Source organism: Epinephelus moara, chromosome 6 (assembly GCF_006386435.1).
Source record: "Epinephelus moara isolate mb chromosome 6, YSFRI_EMoa_1.0, whole genome shotgun sequence".
Taxonomy (NCBI): Eukaryota; Metazoa; Chordata; class Actinopteri; order Perciformes; family Serranidae; genus Epinephelus; species Epinephelus moara.
In genome coordinates this window covers 35,110,776-35,124,015 of record NC_065511.1, presented here as the reverse complement: position 1 = coordinate 35,124,015, position 13,240 = coordinate 35,110,776, and the positions used below count along the sequence as shown (strand labels likewise).

Genomic DNA, 13,240 nt, shown 5'->3' with positions numbered 1-13,240 from the left:
TTAAGCAAGTCATCAAAGAGCAAAATTGTGAATTGTTTTTTTATTCCAAAAAATATACAAACACACTGATGTAGTTTGCAAGGTGATAAACCTGCAATGTGTACTACATTGGAGAATCATTATGCAGAATTAAGTGACATTAAAATGTAAGCAGGAAGAACTGATTTTAATAGAAGGCATAAACAATGAGAATCAAATGTCAGATTATACTGTAGTTATGACCAATCACCACCACCATAAGCAACCATACCACAGATTATATTTTTATATTTGTACCAGACACAAAAAGGTCACGTAGGCTACCAAATAATTTAAACAAAAGTGGCAAACTAGGTAGTTGCATTGAATGCATTAATGAGTGTCATGTGCACAATTAGCAGAATATAAAAATAGATCTCTGGTGAATTACGACAGTCTTGTCTAACATACTGTTTAGGCTGCTTCCTACACTGTAAGAAATGTTTTGGAATAATGAAAAAGACCTGAGTAGTATTGGCAATTACCCTAACACCAGAAAGAGAGACAATCTGTTCTGCGTTTTAAGACAATAATCTAGAGTACATGTGATTCAATCAAAGAAACTTTAAGGACATCAGTCTTTGGTCTGGAATGCTTTCCCCAACTGACATTCAGAGATTACAAAAAGGCTACATAAACTTGCTTTTGGATCATCAACTCCAGGTGGCATCATACTGGGTCCATCCTGGAGGAGGGGCCAGATAGATTCTCTGTCCTCTTGAGATGAAACTGACAACCCCCCTGTATCCTGTCCTTGGGACTCCAGACTTCAAGTCATCCATGATACCCAGGTTTTTGGCCAGCATTTTGAAACTCTCCTTACTTGAGTATTGAAGGCGGAAGGGCCCGGGTCCTTTTAGCTTCCCCTGCTTAACATCTTCATATGCAACCACGGGAGCACTGTAAACTTCCTTCTCAAAATTTTCTCTGTACATCTCCTCCTTCAAGTAACTCAGGTCTAACTTGGTGAAAGGCACAAATTCGGTATTGAGTTTAATGTATCGCAGGTACTTGTCATAAAACTGACCCAGACTCACTCCTTTCCGGCCAAAGGTTAAAGTTCGGGAGATCTCTGGGCGGATACAGGCACGGTTGCGGCGCTGCTCTGGCTGACGCATCCAGTCATCCCAGAATGAAGCAGGCCACTTGGGCTCCAGCTCCTCCCACACCTCCCTGAGGAGCATCCACCCCAGACCCGGAAAGAAGTCTGTCCTGTAGAGCAGGTCAGCCTTACCTGGATCCACATAGCCATCTCTGCCATTGTCATTCCAGGCTGACACACACCAAAGACTGGGGTCAGATTTCAGGACTGGCAGCAAGGCTCGGAAGTACTCAAAGAAGTCTGGCGCCACCTAGAGTAGGAGATGAATAAGTCAATTTCAGTTTAAAATGACCCCTGTCAACAAGTGATATTAACGGTTTGAAGGATTGAATAATTTAACAGCTGTGAAAAATGGAACGTATAAATTGTTTTTATATCGATATATAAAAGAGCGAACATTTAAATTCATCCATCAGCTTTTTAATCTCGTATAATACTTATGAAAGCATTAACTGAAGCAATTTAATGGCACTATTTGATGATATGATTACCTCCAGGTCATCCTCTACAATCACAACAGAGGAATGAGAAAGGGTCTTGAACACTTGGTTGAGAGCCCAGCGGTAGTGCCTGGAGATTTTGTAGTAACCCTGAAACTTCTTGTGCTCTGGCCGCACAGCGATATCTGACAAGTCTGGCTGTTTCAGATGAATTACTTGACTTCCATAAGAACGGATCACTTCAGCAGTCTCAGCGTGTCCGCAGTCCTGACTCACTATGATTGGGAAAAGCTCTGCTGAAGGACGGAGCTCCAGGAGTTTGTCCAAGCAGCGCTTCACGGTGACCCTGTTACAGGCGATTACCAGGATAGGAATGACGGGCTGACGCGGGACAACAACCTTCGGTTTGTTTCTGTTTGACGGCTCCCACAGTGACTGGTGATTCTTGATCTGCAGCAGGATCTCTTTCTGCCTCTCAAGCTCCGCTTCGAACGTGTCTGCCATTCGGAGCACATCTCCCACCATATCATTAGTGGGCCTTTCAGCCACTTCTCTCTGCCCTCGGCCAGGCTCGTCCGGCTGGCCAGGTGGGGGTCTGCCCCACAGCAGAAGCACCAGTATGGCGTTCCAGGTGATAAACAGGAACGTACCACAAAGAATGAGAGAGCCTCTCTTGCGGAGCATGGCCCAGAAACTCAAAAGGAGGGAGGTGGGTTCAGGAGGACAGGGTTTGAATAGAAAGATGTGTCCTTGTTACAGACAATAGGAATGGGATATGGGAAGGGCAGCCTGTGTACCATCACAAGCACATAATCAGAGACCTGGAGTCACAGTTTCTTGGCTCACTGGGCAGTTGCTAAAGTTATAAGGACACAATACAGTGTCAACGAGGGCAGAGATGGACAGAAAACGATGAAGGACAGGACTCATCTTTGAGTAAATTTGCATTCGGGCAGATCCTCAACTTAAAATATCCTCTTCCATCTGAAATAATAGAAAAACAAAAGAAGAATTAACTTTACTGGCAACATATGTGTACATATACAAGGAATCTGAGTTTTTTTTGTTGCTTTCACACAAGTAGACAGTCAGCAAAAACAAGCACAACAAAGCTTAGGCAAAGGTAAAACATTTGACTGCTATATACAAATATAGCACACAGCAATGACTTGGTGCAGAGTGCAAATGCTGCTGGAATACTAGATGATTTAAGTGACAGGTTGCTTTATATACACGGCAAGAACATAGTGTACTTTGAGAAAATAAAGGTTGCAATAACAGTGACAATGACGAGAAAGTAACACGTGTGCAACAACACTTTTTAACACGAGTGAGAGCAGGAAACCAGTTTATGATAATGGCTGTTTCGTAGGAAGTTGCTTCATGTGAACTGGAGTGATGATTCACCCAACTGTCCCTGATCGATTTTCTCTTATCACCTGTGGCTGCCTCGCTACAGATACACCAAACTGTGTGTTTTAAGACAGAAAAGACACAGCCATAGACACCGAGACACCAGCTCGCTGTCCTCCCTGGTGCTAAGCAGACAGGTTATACCCGACAGACTGTAAATACTGTAGCTTGAGGAGGAGCGTGTTGAAATTAGCCCTTACCCTTTGAGCGTGTCTTCTTCTTGTGGCCATTTCTTCGATGACAACCGGCAAACTTAAGCGACACGAGCCGACAGGACGGGTGGAGCTTTTCTCTCGCTAGTTTCCCGAATACTGAAGCAACTTAACACCCCTTCAGTTTCTCTTGTTTCTCGCCAGACTGGAAAAAGAAGGCTGAGGAGGAGGTGGAGGAGGAGGAGGAGGGAAAGTAACACGACGACTTCCTGGGTAGAGAGCAGTCACGGGAGGAAGTCCCGCCCTAACTGTCACCTTGAGAAGTTACACAACAGTTTGACGTCTGCGCGGCTCTCTGCGGAGCTAATTAGGAGAACAGTGGCCTCTGATGACTTTGTCAACATTTACTGTCTGCTTTCACACACCGTGGCGTCGAAATATGGCGATGAAGAGATGTAGCTAATGTAATAACATACATTAGCTGTCTGAGCTGCAGAGAGGCTCCTGTAATTTGCATCAGCTGCAAGGGGGAAAAAAGGCAAATGTGTTCTGCTTCAATGGAGGAACATGTCTTCCCTTCAGTCTACCTCATGACGAACACTAAAACAATACGTAGCCTGACAGCTTATATATCTGTATCTCTATCTACATCTATTTGTATATAGGTGCATCTCAAAAAGTAGAAGTAGTAAAAAATATTTTTTTCCCCTTAATTTAATTCAAAAGGTGAAACTTTCATATATTCTACATTCATTAAATACAAAGTGAAATATTCCAGCCTTTTTCCTTTTAATTTCGATTATTATGGCTTAATTAGTTTCCTCAGAAGGGTGGCTGGGCTCAGCCTTGAAGGGTAAGGCGCTTGGACATCCGGAGGGAGCCCCTGCTCCTTCGCGTCTAAAGGGGTCATGAGGTGGTTCAGGCATCTGATCAGGATGCCTTCTGGGCGCCTCCCACTTGAGGTGTTTCAGGTACATCCCACTGGTAGGATGCATGCTGGAGGGATTACAAATCTCATCTGTCCTGGGAACGCCTCAGGGTCCCCCAGGAGGAGCTGGAAAGCGCTGCTGGGAAGAGGGACGTCTGGGGTGCTTTGCTTGGCCTGCTGCCACCACGACTCAGCCTTGGATAACTGGATGAAAATGGATGGATGGATGGATGGATGGATGGATGGATGGATGGCTTACAGCTCATGGAAATCAAAATCTAGTATCTCCAAATATTAGAATATTAGGCTACATAAGACCAAACAAAAAAGAATTTATAACACAGAAATGTCCACCTTCTGAGAAGTATGTTCATTTATGCACTCAGTACCTCGTCAGGACTCCTACTGCCTTCATCAGCTGCACCAGTTCTCTCCAATATAATGCAACTAGATGGCACTCGGCTTGTGGTGCTCAACGCAACAACAAAAACTTTGAAAAACTCAGCAGCAATGTCTCTTTACAGAAATCATGATTACTTACTTATTACTCAAGATAATCCACAGACCTTGTTGTGAGCAGTTTCATGTAGGAACTATTTTCTTTCTCCCGAACTACACCTGCCAACTGTATCATCACGCAGAAGGAAGTGTGCATCTACTAAAAGCTCACATAGCACCACAGAGCTAGCTAAGGTTACAGCTCAGCTGAGGAGGATGCCATTAATGTTTACATTAGCCTCTAATTCATGAGTAGATGCATGCTTCCTTTTGCACAGTGATACGTCAGCGGGTGCAGTTTGGTAGAAAGAAAATAGTTCCTACATGAAATGGCTCACAACAAGGTCTGTGGATTATCTTTAGTAACTGGCTCATGAATTCTGGAATAAGATATGGCTGTTGAGTTTTGCAAATGTATAGCACTGCAGGTAGGAGAAAAAACGTATTTTGATTTTAGGAAAAATTGTACATACATAGGTATTAACAGAAAATGTTCTGTTAATACTTGTGTCTCAGAAACTGATATGTAAAATCTTATTTCTAAAGTGACTTGAGCTTTCAAATAACTGCATCTTTGCAGAGTAAAAATTACCATTAATCCTCTAAAATATAGCGGAGTACAAATATAAAGAAGCATAAAATGGAAACACTCAAGTGCCACAAAACTCTACTGAAACACAGTAAAAAGTTAATTAAATGTACTTAGTTGCTTTCCACCACTGCTAATATTACATATATCATAATGTAACACTGACAGACATCATTCTGCTGCACAGTGAGTACTTTTACTTGTGATCCTTTCAGTTCATTTTGCTGATAATACTTCAGTGCTTTCACTTGTGAAGATTTTTAACGCAGGGCAGAGTACTTTTACATTGCTGTTATGCTACTTCTTACTAAAGTAAAGGATCTAAATTCATTCTTCCATCATGACTTTGTACAGCTCATCCTTAAAAAAAAGGTGGAAAGTGCATTATGCAAGTGGCTTAACACTGGCGCTTATATTTTTAGTCCAAAATATTGCACATTGAAAAAAAAACAATCAAACATCTTAAAAACACAAGTGGAAGGAATAAGTATTCCACATTTATAGTTTTTTTCTCAGACTTGAATATTTCCATTTGGTGAGATGATTTGCAAAATAAGCTTTTGTACAAAACATACAGGGTAATATTGAAAATAAAATGCACTGCCATTATTTTAGATATCCACCAGGCGGCATAGGTACTAGAACAGCGTTTCATGTTTCCCCTGTACTTCTTTCAGTATGGCTTACTTTTCCTCAGAGCAAAACAAATTCTCTAAAAACAGCTTTTATGACTGGGTTGAAGTCCAAATGTGCTTTGTGTATTGTGAAAGCAAAGTAAAGTCAATAAATAAGGTTAGATCACAGTGTGTATTTTTGGTGCCGAGGCCTTGGACTCTCAGTCAGGTCTGTCCTCTGGGATCATTTGTCCAGAGTTCTCCTTGGAGGAAATGAGGTCAGTGGGGCTGTGGATGTGTCCATTTGCCTGAAACAAGATGTTTAAAATGATTTCACAAGGTCTGTAGTAACATGTATTATTATAAAAGTATCATATTAAGTGTTGTGACACTCACCTGCAGGGTATTATTTCTGATGTTTTGCTGTGTATCATCAGGGCTGCTGCTGGATATCCACAACACCGCCAGCTTCAACAACATAAACTCTGAAACCAGAGCTGTCAAAGACAAACAGGTGCTCTTCAGTGTTGACCAGCCAGTTATCACGAAAGACGGGATTTGTCCTTCATTTCCCACCAAACATGGAGACATAATGGACACTTTCAAAACGCCAGCTGGGAAATCACTGGTCTCCTGAACACATATTATTTGACAGATGTGTGTAGCATATGTTTTGTATTTAATCTTTTGAATGATTTGAGAGCATTTGTCTCTTCCGGGCAGGTTAGATGTGAGTCTACGTGCCAGCTGACGCACCAGCGCGTTTTGGACACTGGGCACAGCTGAGCGCGCGTCCCGTGCGGATTGCGAAAGTTTTGGGTGACATAATTTATTAATTTCCCTGCAATCTTTGTCCTTCACCCGGGGTGGCGACTTATACGTCACAGTCAGTCTTCTTCCCACCAGAACACGGTCTCCTTGCAGGAAAGCCTCCCACGCTGTCGCCTGGTTTGACCGGGCGCGCTCAGCTGGCGAGCCGCCGGCCAGGCCGAGGCTGTACGCAGAGGTGGCAGGCCGCTTGGTCGGCGGATTCCTGGTCCAGATATTTCCGCGACACCGGAGAACAGCAGATAAGGCTGAGGTGGAGGGTGTGGAAGCCATGGTGGTCGATGATATCCACAACAGTCTGCTTCTGTTTCCCCTCTAAGGTTTCTGATGTCCAACCTCTTTCCAAGCAGTCACATAACGTATAAAGGTTAATTTGCGTAAGGAGTGGATTAGAGGAGGGGGGGGGGGGTCTTTGAGCTCTGGTGGACCCGACCATATTTGGGGTCACAGGTGGGTGTGTCTTAAGGGCAATGTGAGGGGGAGGGGGGGGGCACTCAGAAGTAGTAGTGGCTAGTGGAAGCAAAATGCATCAGATTCTATAGGCTGATGACAGTGGTGGAATTTACTACATTTACCCAAATACTGTGTTTTGAGGTAAATGTATGTTTTGTTGGGTATTTCCATCTCTCCTACTTGGTAGCTACTACTACTCCTCTGCTTTTCACGGGGAAATACGTGCACTACATTTACTGGTAACCATTCTTTTTAGATTTTACATTAAAGGAGCAGTGTGTAAGAATTAGGGGGATTTAGTGGCATCCAGTGGTGAGGACTGCAGATTGCAACCAGCTGAAACTGCTCCCGGTTAAAATTCCCTCAGTGTTTACTGCTCAGGAGGTTTTTACTGGGAGCCAAATTATCCGCAGAGGTCTCTTCCTCTCCAAAACAAATGGACCCGGTGATTTAATCTGGTAAAAACACTGAATAAAGTATTTTAACATTAAACATTGTTGAAGCCACAATAACATTATTTGTATTTGTTTTGTTCTACATGTAAATAAATGCAGTTTTGTTGTTTGTACATGTGGTGGCGCACTTGGACAGAAAAACGCAGGTGATATAGGTGATGAGCAGCAAGTGTGTGATGGGGGAAGCAAACAGTTTTTTGACCGTGACAGTTATCACGAAAGATGGGATTACTTGAATGGAAAAGTGTGTCCAAACTTTTGACTGGTACTGTACCTGTGATGGACTCTGAAACTGTTGAGTGGAAAATTACCTGAGATGAATTAGGGACAGACAGTGTTTTACCTATGTGAAGGTGAGCACGTGTGAAAATAAATGGGTCGTTGCACTCAAAGAAACCTGACGAATTGGACATTGGTTTATTGTTGTTGCCCAGAACACGCGTCTGAACAATTTCTTCCCGTTCTCCCCTCAGAGTCCTATTTTATTGATAGACTCTACACTAACTACGGTGGCTGACATCAACATGCAAAAATGCGAGTGGCCCTAATTAGAGCCAGTGTTTGGTTTGTCTGTTCTGGGCTACTGTAGCAACATGGTGGTGCAACATGGCGGACTCCAGTGACAAGGTGCCGCTCCCTGTGTAGATATAAATGGCTCATTCTAAGGTAACGAAAACATGATTATTCTTATTTTCAGATAATTATACACCAGAGAAAACATTCTTATTATATTATTATTATTATTATAATTATTATATTATATTTCAGATGTCCATGAGTTGTTAGCAGATCCACCCCAGATGGTTTCATTTAAATAACTGATCATTTTTAAAAAGCAGGGATACGATACAAATACAACACAAACTTGTGAACTTGTGTTAGCAGAGCTTTGTTTTTTTTTCTTCTCTCAAGACCATTTATCATCTCAGAACCCTTTTGTAAATAATGTAGTAAAAACTAGCTGCACCTGGACCAGGTACAACGGTTAAATGCTTCTTAATCACTGAAATATCAATGCTAACAGTCTAATTATGTAACGTATCAGTCACAGGGGCCATTGTGCAGCAGGACGAGTACTTTTACTTTTGATACTGGAGATAAATTTACCGTATGTTTAGTTTTACGAATGCAGGACTTCTAATTGATCTCCAAAATAACTGTCAAATAAATGTAGTGGAATAAAAAGTACTTCTCTGTGAAAGTGGGGAAAAAAAACCCAAGTGCAAGTTACAGAAACTGTACTTGAGTACATGTACTTAGATACTTTCCCCCTCTGTCTTCAGGGCAGGCAAGTGTAAGTCTTCTCTGTACATCATTATATAATATTTATGCTGTTTCTAACTTGCCTCTCAGTTTCAGGGGGGACACAGGGGACACATTTGCTGCCCTGAATAAAAACATAAAAGTAGCAGAGGACTTTTATTTTGACCAAATTACAGACATTTACACTATGACTTGATGCAGAGAGGGCACAAATTGGTACCTAAAAATTCACCAGACTGCAGGAAATTAGGTTGATGTTCAAACTTTTCTGGCAGAGGACCCCATCCCCCCTGTTTCACATGTGTCAATGTCAAGACAAAACCTACGCCCTTGAAGGCAGCTACAGAAAACTCAGCTGAAGCAGATAAGCTGAACGACTGCAGGGGGGACAGACTTAAAATCATGTTTTGTCCACACCTCACCAAAGAGATGGATTGCTTAAGCACCCAGAAGGAAATGTCATGACGGTAAAGACACTTGTGTTGTCAAGCAGGTTTGTCCGCCTGAAGAGCACAGAGGAGCAGCCGAGGAGGAATTCAGAATTCAAGCCACCACCATGTTAACTGGACTGTTTACACCACTAGAGGGTATCAGGTGTCTGAAGAAGACATGGGGGTTCCTGAAGGCAACAGGCAACAAACAAATCTGTTTTGGGTCAGCAGAGGACAAGTGTCATCAAAATGGACAAGTAGTCCCCTCTATACTGCACTCACAGAGAAGAAGGAGAACAAAAATCCAGTTAGTTTATAGAAATAAAGTTGTTACCATGTGTTTTGGAAAGTGGAAATTTTCAGTTTTCAAATCTGGAAATTGGAAAATGAAGCAAAGAGCTTTAAATGTCTAAATAAAATGTTTTATTTGATGATAAAATTGGGATTAAAGTCCATTCTTAGGCGTGAAAATATATACAAATATATAAATCATCTATGGCTATGTACAAACAGTTGGTCTATAAACAAAAGCAGTAAGAACTAGAAACCCTGAACTGGTTACAGAAGTCAACCTGATGAAATCAAATGATACTCAAGTCCTTTCATCAGAGTTTAGTGCATTTCAACATTTACAGCTTATTAATCGTTATGGACAGATTCTAAACACGCACAGTGCTTCTGGCTTTCACAGTAATCACAAGCATGTTCAGAGAAAACAAGTTTTCCCTGTTTATTCCCCACGTGCATCTTTGAGCCTGTGTGTCCTTCCTTTAAAGAAATGTGGCTGCCCTTGTTTCCCTTCATTTCTTCACTTCACTTCACCGCACTGCGAACCGGACTGAATGTGTCCCAGTGCTTAGTTTTTCCTTCACCAAGAGGACAAAAGGAGGCAAAAGCATCACTGAGAGTCACGATGATATTCTCTCGCTCCACTTGAGTCTCATCTCTACAAATTGTCCACCCCTGACCCTCCACTCAGGGTCTAGTCTCTGGAGTGAATGCACCTGGTGTGCCTTGTGACGTTGTGTTCCCTGGAGGAACAGGCCTCCGGTGAACAACCACATTCGGTATGATAACAAACGCCAGAATCCCCACCAGCATGAGCGCCACTGTGATGGTGATGATGGACGCCACCACGACATAGTAGCACTGGTCTGAGCGAAACAACCTGCGCAGGCGACCTCTGACCCTGTTTGGAGGCCTGCCTACATCCACCACAGTGGCTGGGGGTATTCCCTGCTCCAGTGCAGCCATACTGAGGTCACCACCTGCCGTCATCTGGGCCTCCTGGCTCTTTTGGGGCAGGGTGAGGATATTAGACTTGGTCGGGCTGGTGGGAGGAGGGTTCTTCAGGAGCAGTTTGCCCTTGCTGCGCTTGAAGCGGATGGACAGTGCTCTCTGCATGTCCGGTGGCAGTTTGCCTATGATGTCCTGATTGTTGCCGAGGCGAGGCAGGTCCTGGCCGTGGGGGAGGTTGGTCAGCTCACGACATACGGGGCAGCACAGGGTCTTGAGCTCAGGGGAGGTCACGTTGATGCGAGCGAGGCACTCCAGGCAGAAGGTGTGCCCGCACGCCAGCAGCTTTGGGGTCTTGAAGATGTTATCGTATGAGCAGAAACACACAGCGCACTCTGTGTCCTCCACATCATCTTCAGGGGCCTTCACCTTCCTCCTGTCGCTCTCCCCATCTTTCCTGTCTGGTCTCCGGGCCTCCTCGCTCCTTCCCCGCTCCCTCCTCTCCCCCTGGTGCCTGTCTCGTTCTCTCCTCCTGCCTCTTCCCGCCCTCTCCGAGTCGGTGCTCCTCGACCTCCTCACTTTTGCAGGCTTCTCCCTCCTCAACATGTCCTCCTTGCTGTTCCTCTCTCTCTGGCTGAACTTGGGTTTAACATTTTGAGCCTGCCTGGCTCCGTGGCTGTGTCTCTCCCTGTCATCACTCATGTTGGAGGGGTGATGTTAGAGGTAGAGTGCTGGCTGGAATCTGATTCACAGGTTCCTGACAGGAGCTGTGGAAAATCAAACACTGGTTAAGTGTACTGGCTCCCAAAAAAAACAGCAGAGCAGGAAACAGACTGTTGGAATCCACCTGCACGGCTGTCACTGCTGCTTCACGATGATGAAGCAATTACACCTAATCTGTTGCTATCTAACATCTCTATTGTATCAAAATGCTATCTGTTGATTTTGTTCATGTATTCAACATGCATGCGGAGCTTTTGCCTTGATAATGAGTTGCTCTATTTGTTTAATAGGCTTTCCTGCAAACACGTCTGTAGCAAGAACAGCAGAACTGGAAGTGCTTCAAATAGATTTTGGCGAGTGGAAATCTTTGTGATCCAGCTAGTGTGTTGAAACCTGTAAAATAAAACTAAAGCAAGGGTGACACTGGTGTGCAGCATGGCTCCATTGTTCTGAAATGTCATAGCAAGCATTCCATCATACCCATCCATCTTGCATAGTCAGTCATTAACTCAAAGTTTGTCTGTCCAGGAGGCACACAAGGAACAATTAATCCCTTGACAAAGTTTAAAAAAAAAAAAAAAAAAAAAAAAAAGTACATGTTGACATTTGCAACAAGTTTAGGTGTTGGTACAGGTGTACAAGTTCTTGTTTGTGAAGGATTTAGGGGCTTTGAAATAAGTAAATTTTGCCGGCTAAGCAGAGAAAAAGTTGACAAAGAACAGGAAAGTAAATAATTGGACACAATTTGTACGCACACACTGACCTGCTGAGGTAGATGAGTGTCGGATCACGTCGTCAGAGATGATCTCACAAGTAGAAAAATCCTTTTGGGTGTCAGTGCAGTGAAAACTGGAACATTGTCAAACTTCATTACTAAAAAAAAAAAACTATTTAAAGCATTACTCCTGAAGTGTTGTGGTCTCTCTGCAGTCCCTGCTCTCCTCCTCTGTAGCTTTCCTCTCATATGTTGTTTTCTAATTGTAACACAGCACTGCCTCTTCAGAACCCTCCTCCTCCTCCTCCTCCTCCTCCCTTTTTCTCTCTCCTTGTCAGACCAGTTGGACCAGCTGTAGTGAGCCAGTGCTTTTTTTATTATGCTGCATGTGTAGATAATCAGGTCTTGGATAACTCTCATGAGTATCCCTGCACACAGCAGAACCTATGTCATACTAGTAGTATTATGTGGAGGCAGCTCTGCATACAGTTACAGCTGCATTTTCTTATTAGTCAATTAAACGTAAGGATCAAATATTTCTCAGCCTTTTTATTTAATTGTATCCGAGACAGTGTCAGAGGCATGAAGGGTCACATGGTAGAGAAGCACATGAATATTTTTTTTGCTCTACGCAACTTTATGTGATATGAATCAAGAGTTGGGAAAATTCCACTGTCTCTGCATAAATAGACAAGAGTTCAGTACTGTCAACACGGCAGGTATCAGCACCTCATACCTGTCATACCTGCGATACTCTCTTAACACTTTGTGGGTTTACCACCCAGACAGGACGAGCTGCCAAACCCAACCTTTCATCCTCTCTGCACTGCCCCAGTTACTCCCTTTGTGTCCGAGCTCTTCTGAATGACCGAGAATACACCTCGACTGTGATACCAGGTCGCGAACGTATGATGTGTCACAGCCAGAATTGCCTGAAATACATTTACAGCTTTAAAACACAGAGCAGTTTTGTTTGCTCAGACTGCTGCGTCACTCTTTCCGTGACAAAAACATGCCGCTGTGTGAGGAACCCTGAAGGCATGAAGTATTCTTTTAAGAACACATACTGAGTAATGTATTTTGTATTGGCTCAGAGTTGAGAATTAACCCCCTGGTGGTGTTCAAATCTTTTTCTGCTCTGATATTGATTTTTTTAAAATATCTAGAAAAACAACTCAACTTGTGCAACTCAACCGGCATGACAAAAGGATATGAAGCTATTCAAATGGCGAGTCTAAACATAACTTGTTAGACAACAATGAACTTCCTGGTGTTATTAGAACCAGAAAAAAAACCTGAGTTGAATTTTAAACGTGGACGTGATGACTAATTACTGAGCTGCAAACCCACTGACAAAAACATGTGGTTGTAAAAATTTTATT

The 13,240-nt window shown here is 43.2% G+C and overlaps 3 protein-coding genes across 3 annotated transcripts; all 3 read right to left on the bottom strand.

Annotated features, from left to right (window-relative positions):
• Positions 1-20: 20 nt before the first annotated feature.
• mgat1a (alpha-1,3-mannosyl-glycoprotein 2-beta-N-acetylglucosaminyltransferase a) lies at positions 21-3,386 on the bottom strand. The gene is made up of 3 exons (XM_050047969.1): positions 3,174-3,386; positions 1,612-2,544; positions 21-1,370 (listed from the first exon to the last, which is right to left on the bottom strand). The coding sequence occupies exons 2-3, from the start codon at positions 2,242-2,244 to the stop codon at positions 672-674; spliced, it is 1,332 nt and encodes a 443-aa protein (XP_049903926.1). The 5' UTR covers positions 2,245-2,544; positions 3,174-3,386; the 3' UTR covers positions 21-671.
• Positions 3,387-5,234: 1,848 nt separating this feature from the next.
• Positions 5,235-6,996, bottom strand: LOC126392533 (uncharacterized). The gene is made up of 2 exons (XM_050047971.1): positions 6,151-6,996; positions 5,235-6,062 (listed from the first exon to the last, which is right to left on the bottom strand). Exons 1-2 carry the CDS (start codon positions 6,853-6,855, stop codon positions 5,976-5,978), a joined length of 792 nt encoding a protein of 263 aa, XP_049903928.1. The 5' UTR covers positions 6,856-6,996; the 3' UTR covers positions 5,235-5,975.
• A 1,942-nt stretch (positions 6,997-8,938) lies between these two features.
• On the bottom strand, positions 8,939-12,117 carry rnf183 (ring finger protein 183). The gene is made up of 2 exons (XM_050047782.1): positions 11,907-12,117; positions 8,939-11,187 (listed from the first exon to the last, which is right to left on the bottom strand). Exon 2 carries the CDS (start codon positions 11,120-11,122, stop codon positions 10,160-10,162), a length of 963 nt encoding a protein of 320 aa, XP_049903739.1. The 5' UTR covers positions 11,123-11,187; positions 11,907-12,117; the 3' UTR covers positions 8,939-10,159.
• Positions 12,118-13,240: the final 1,123 nt, after the last annotated feature.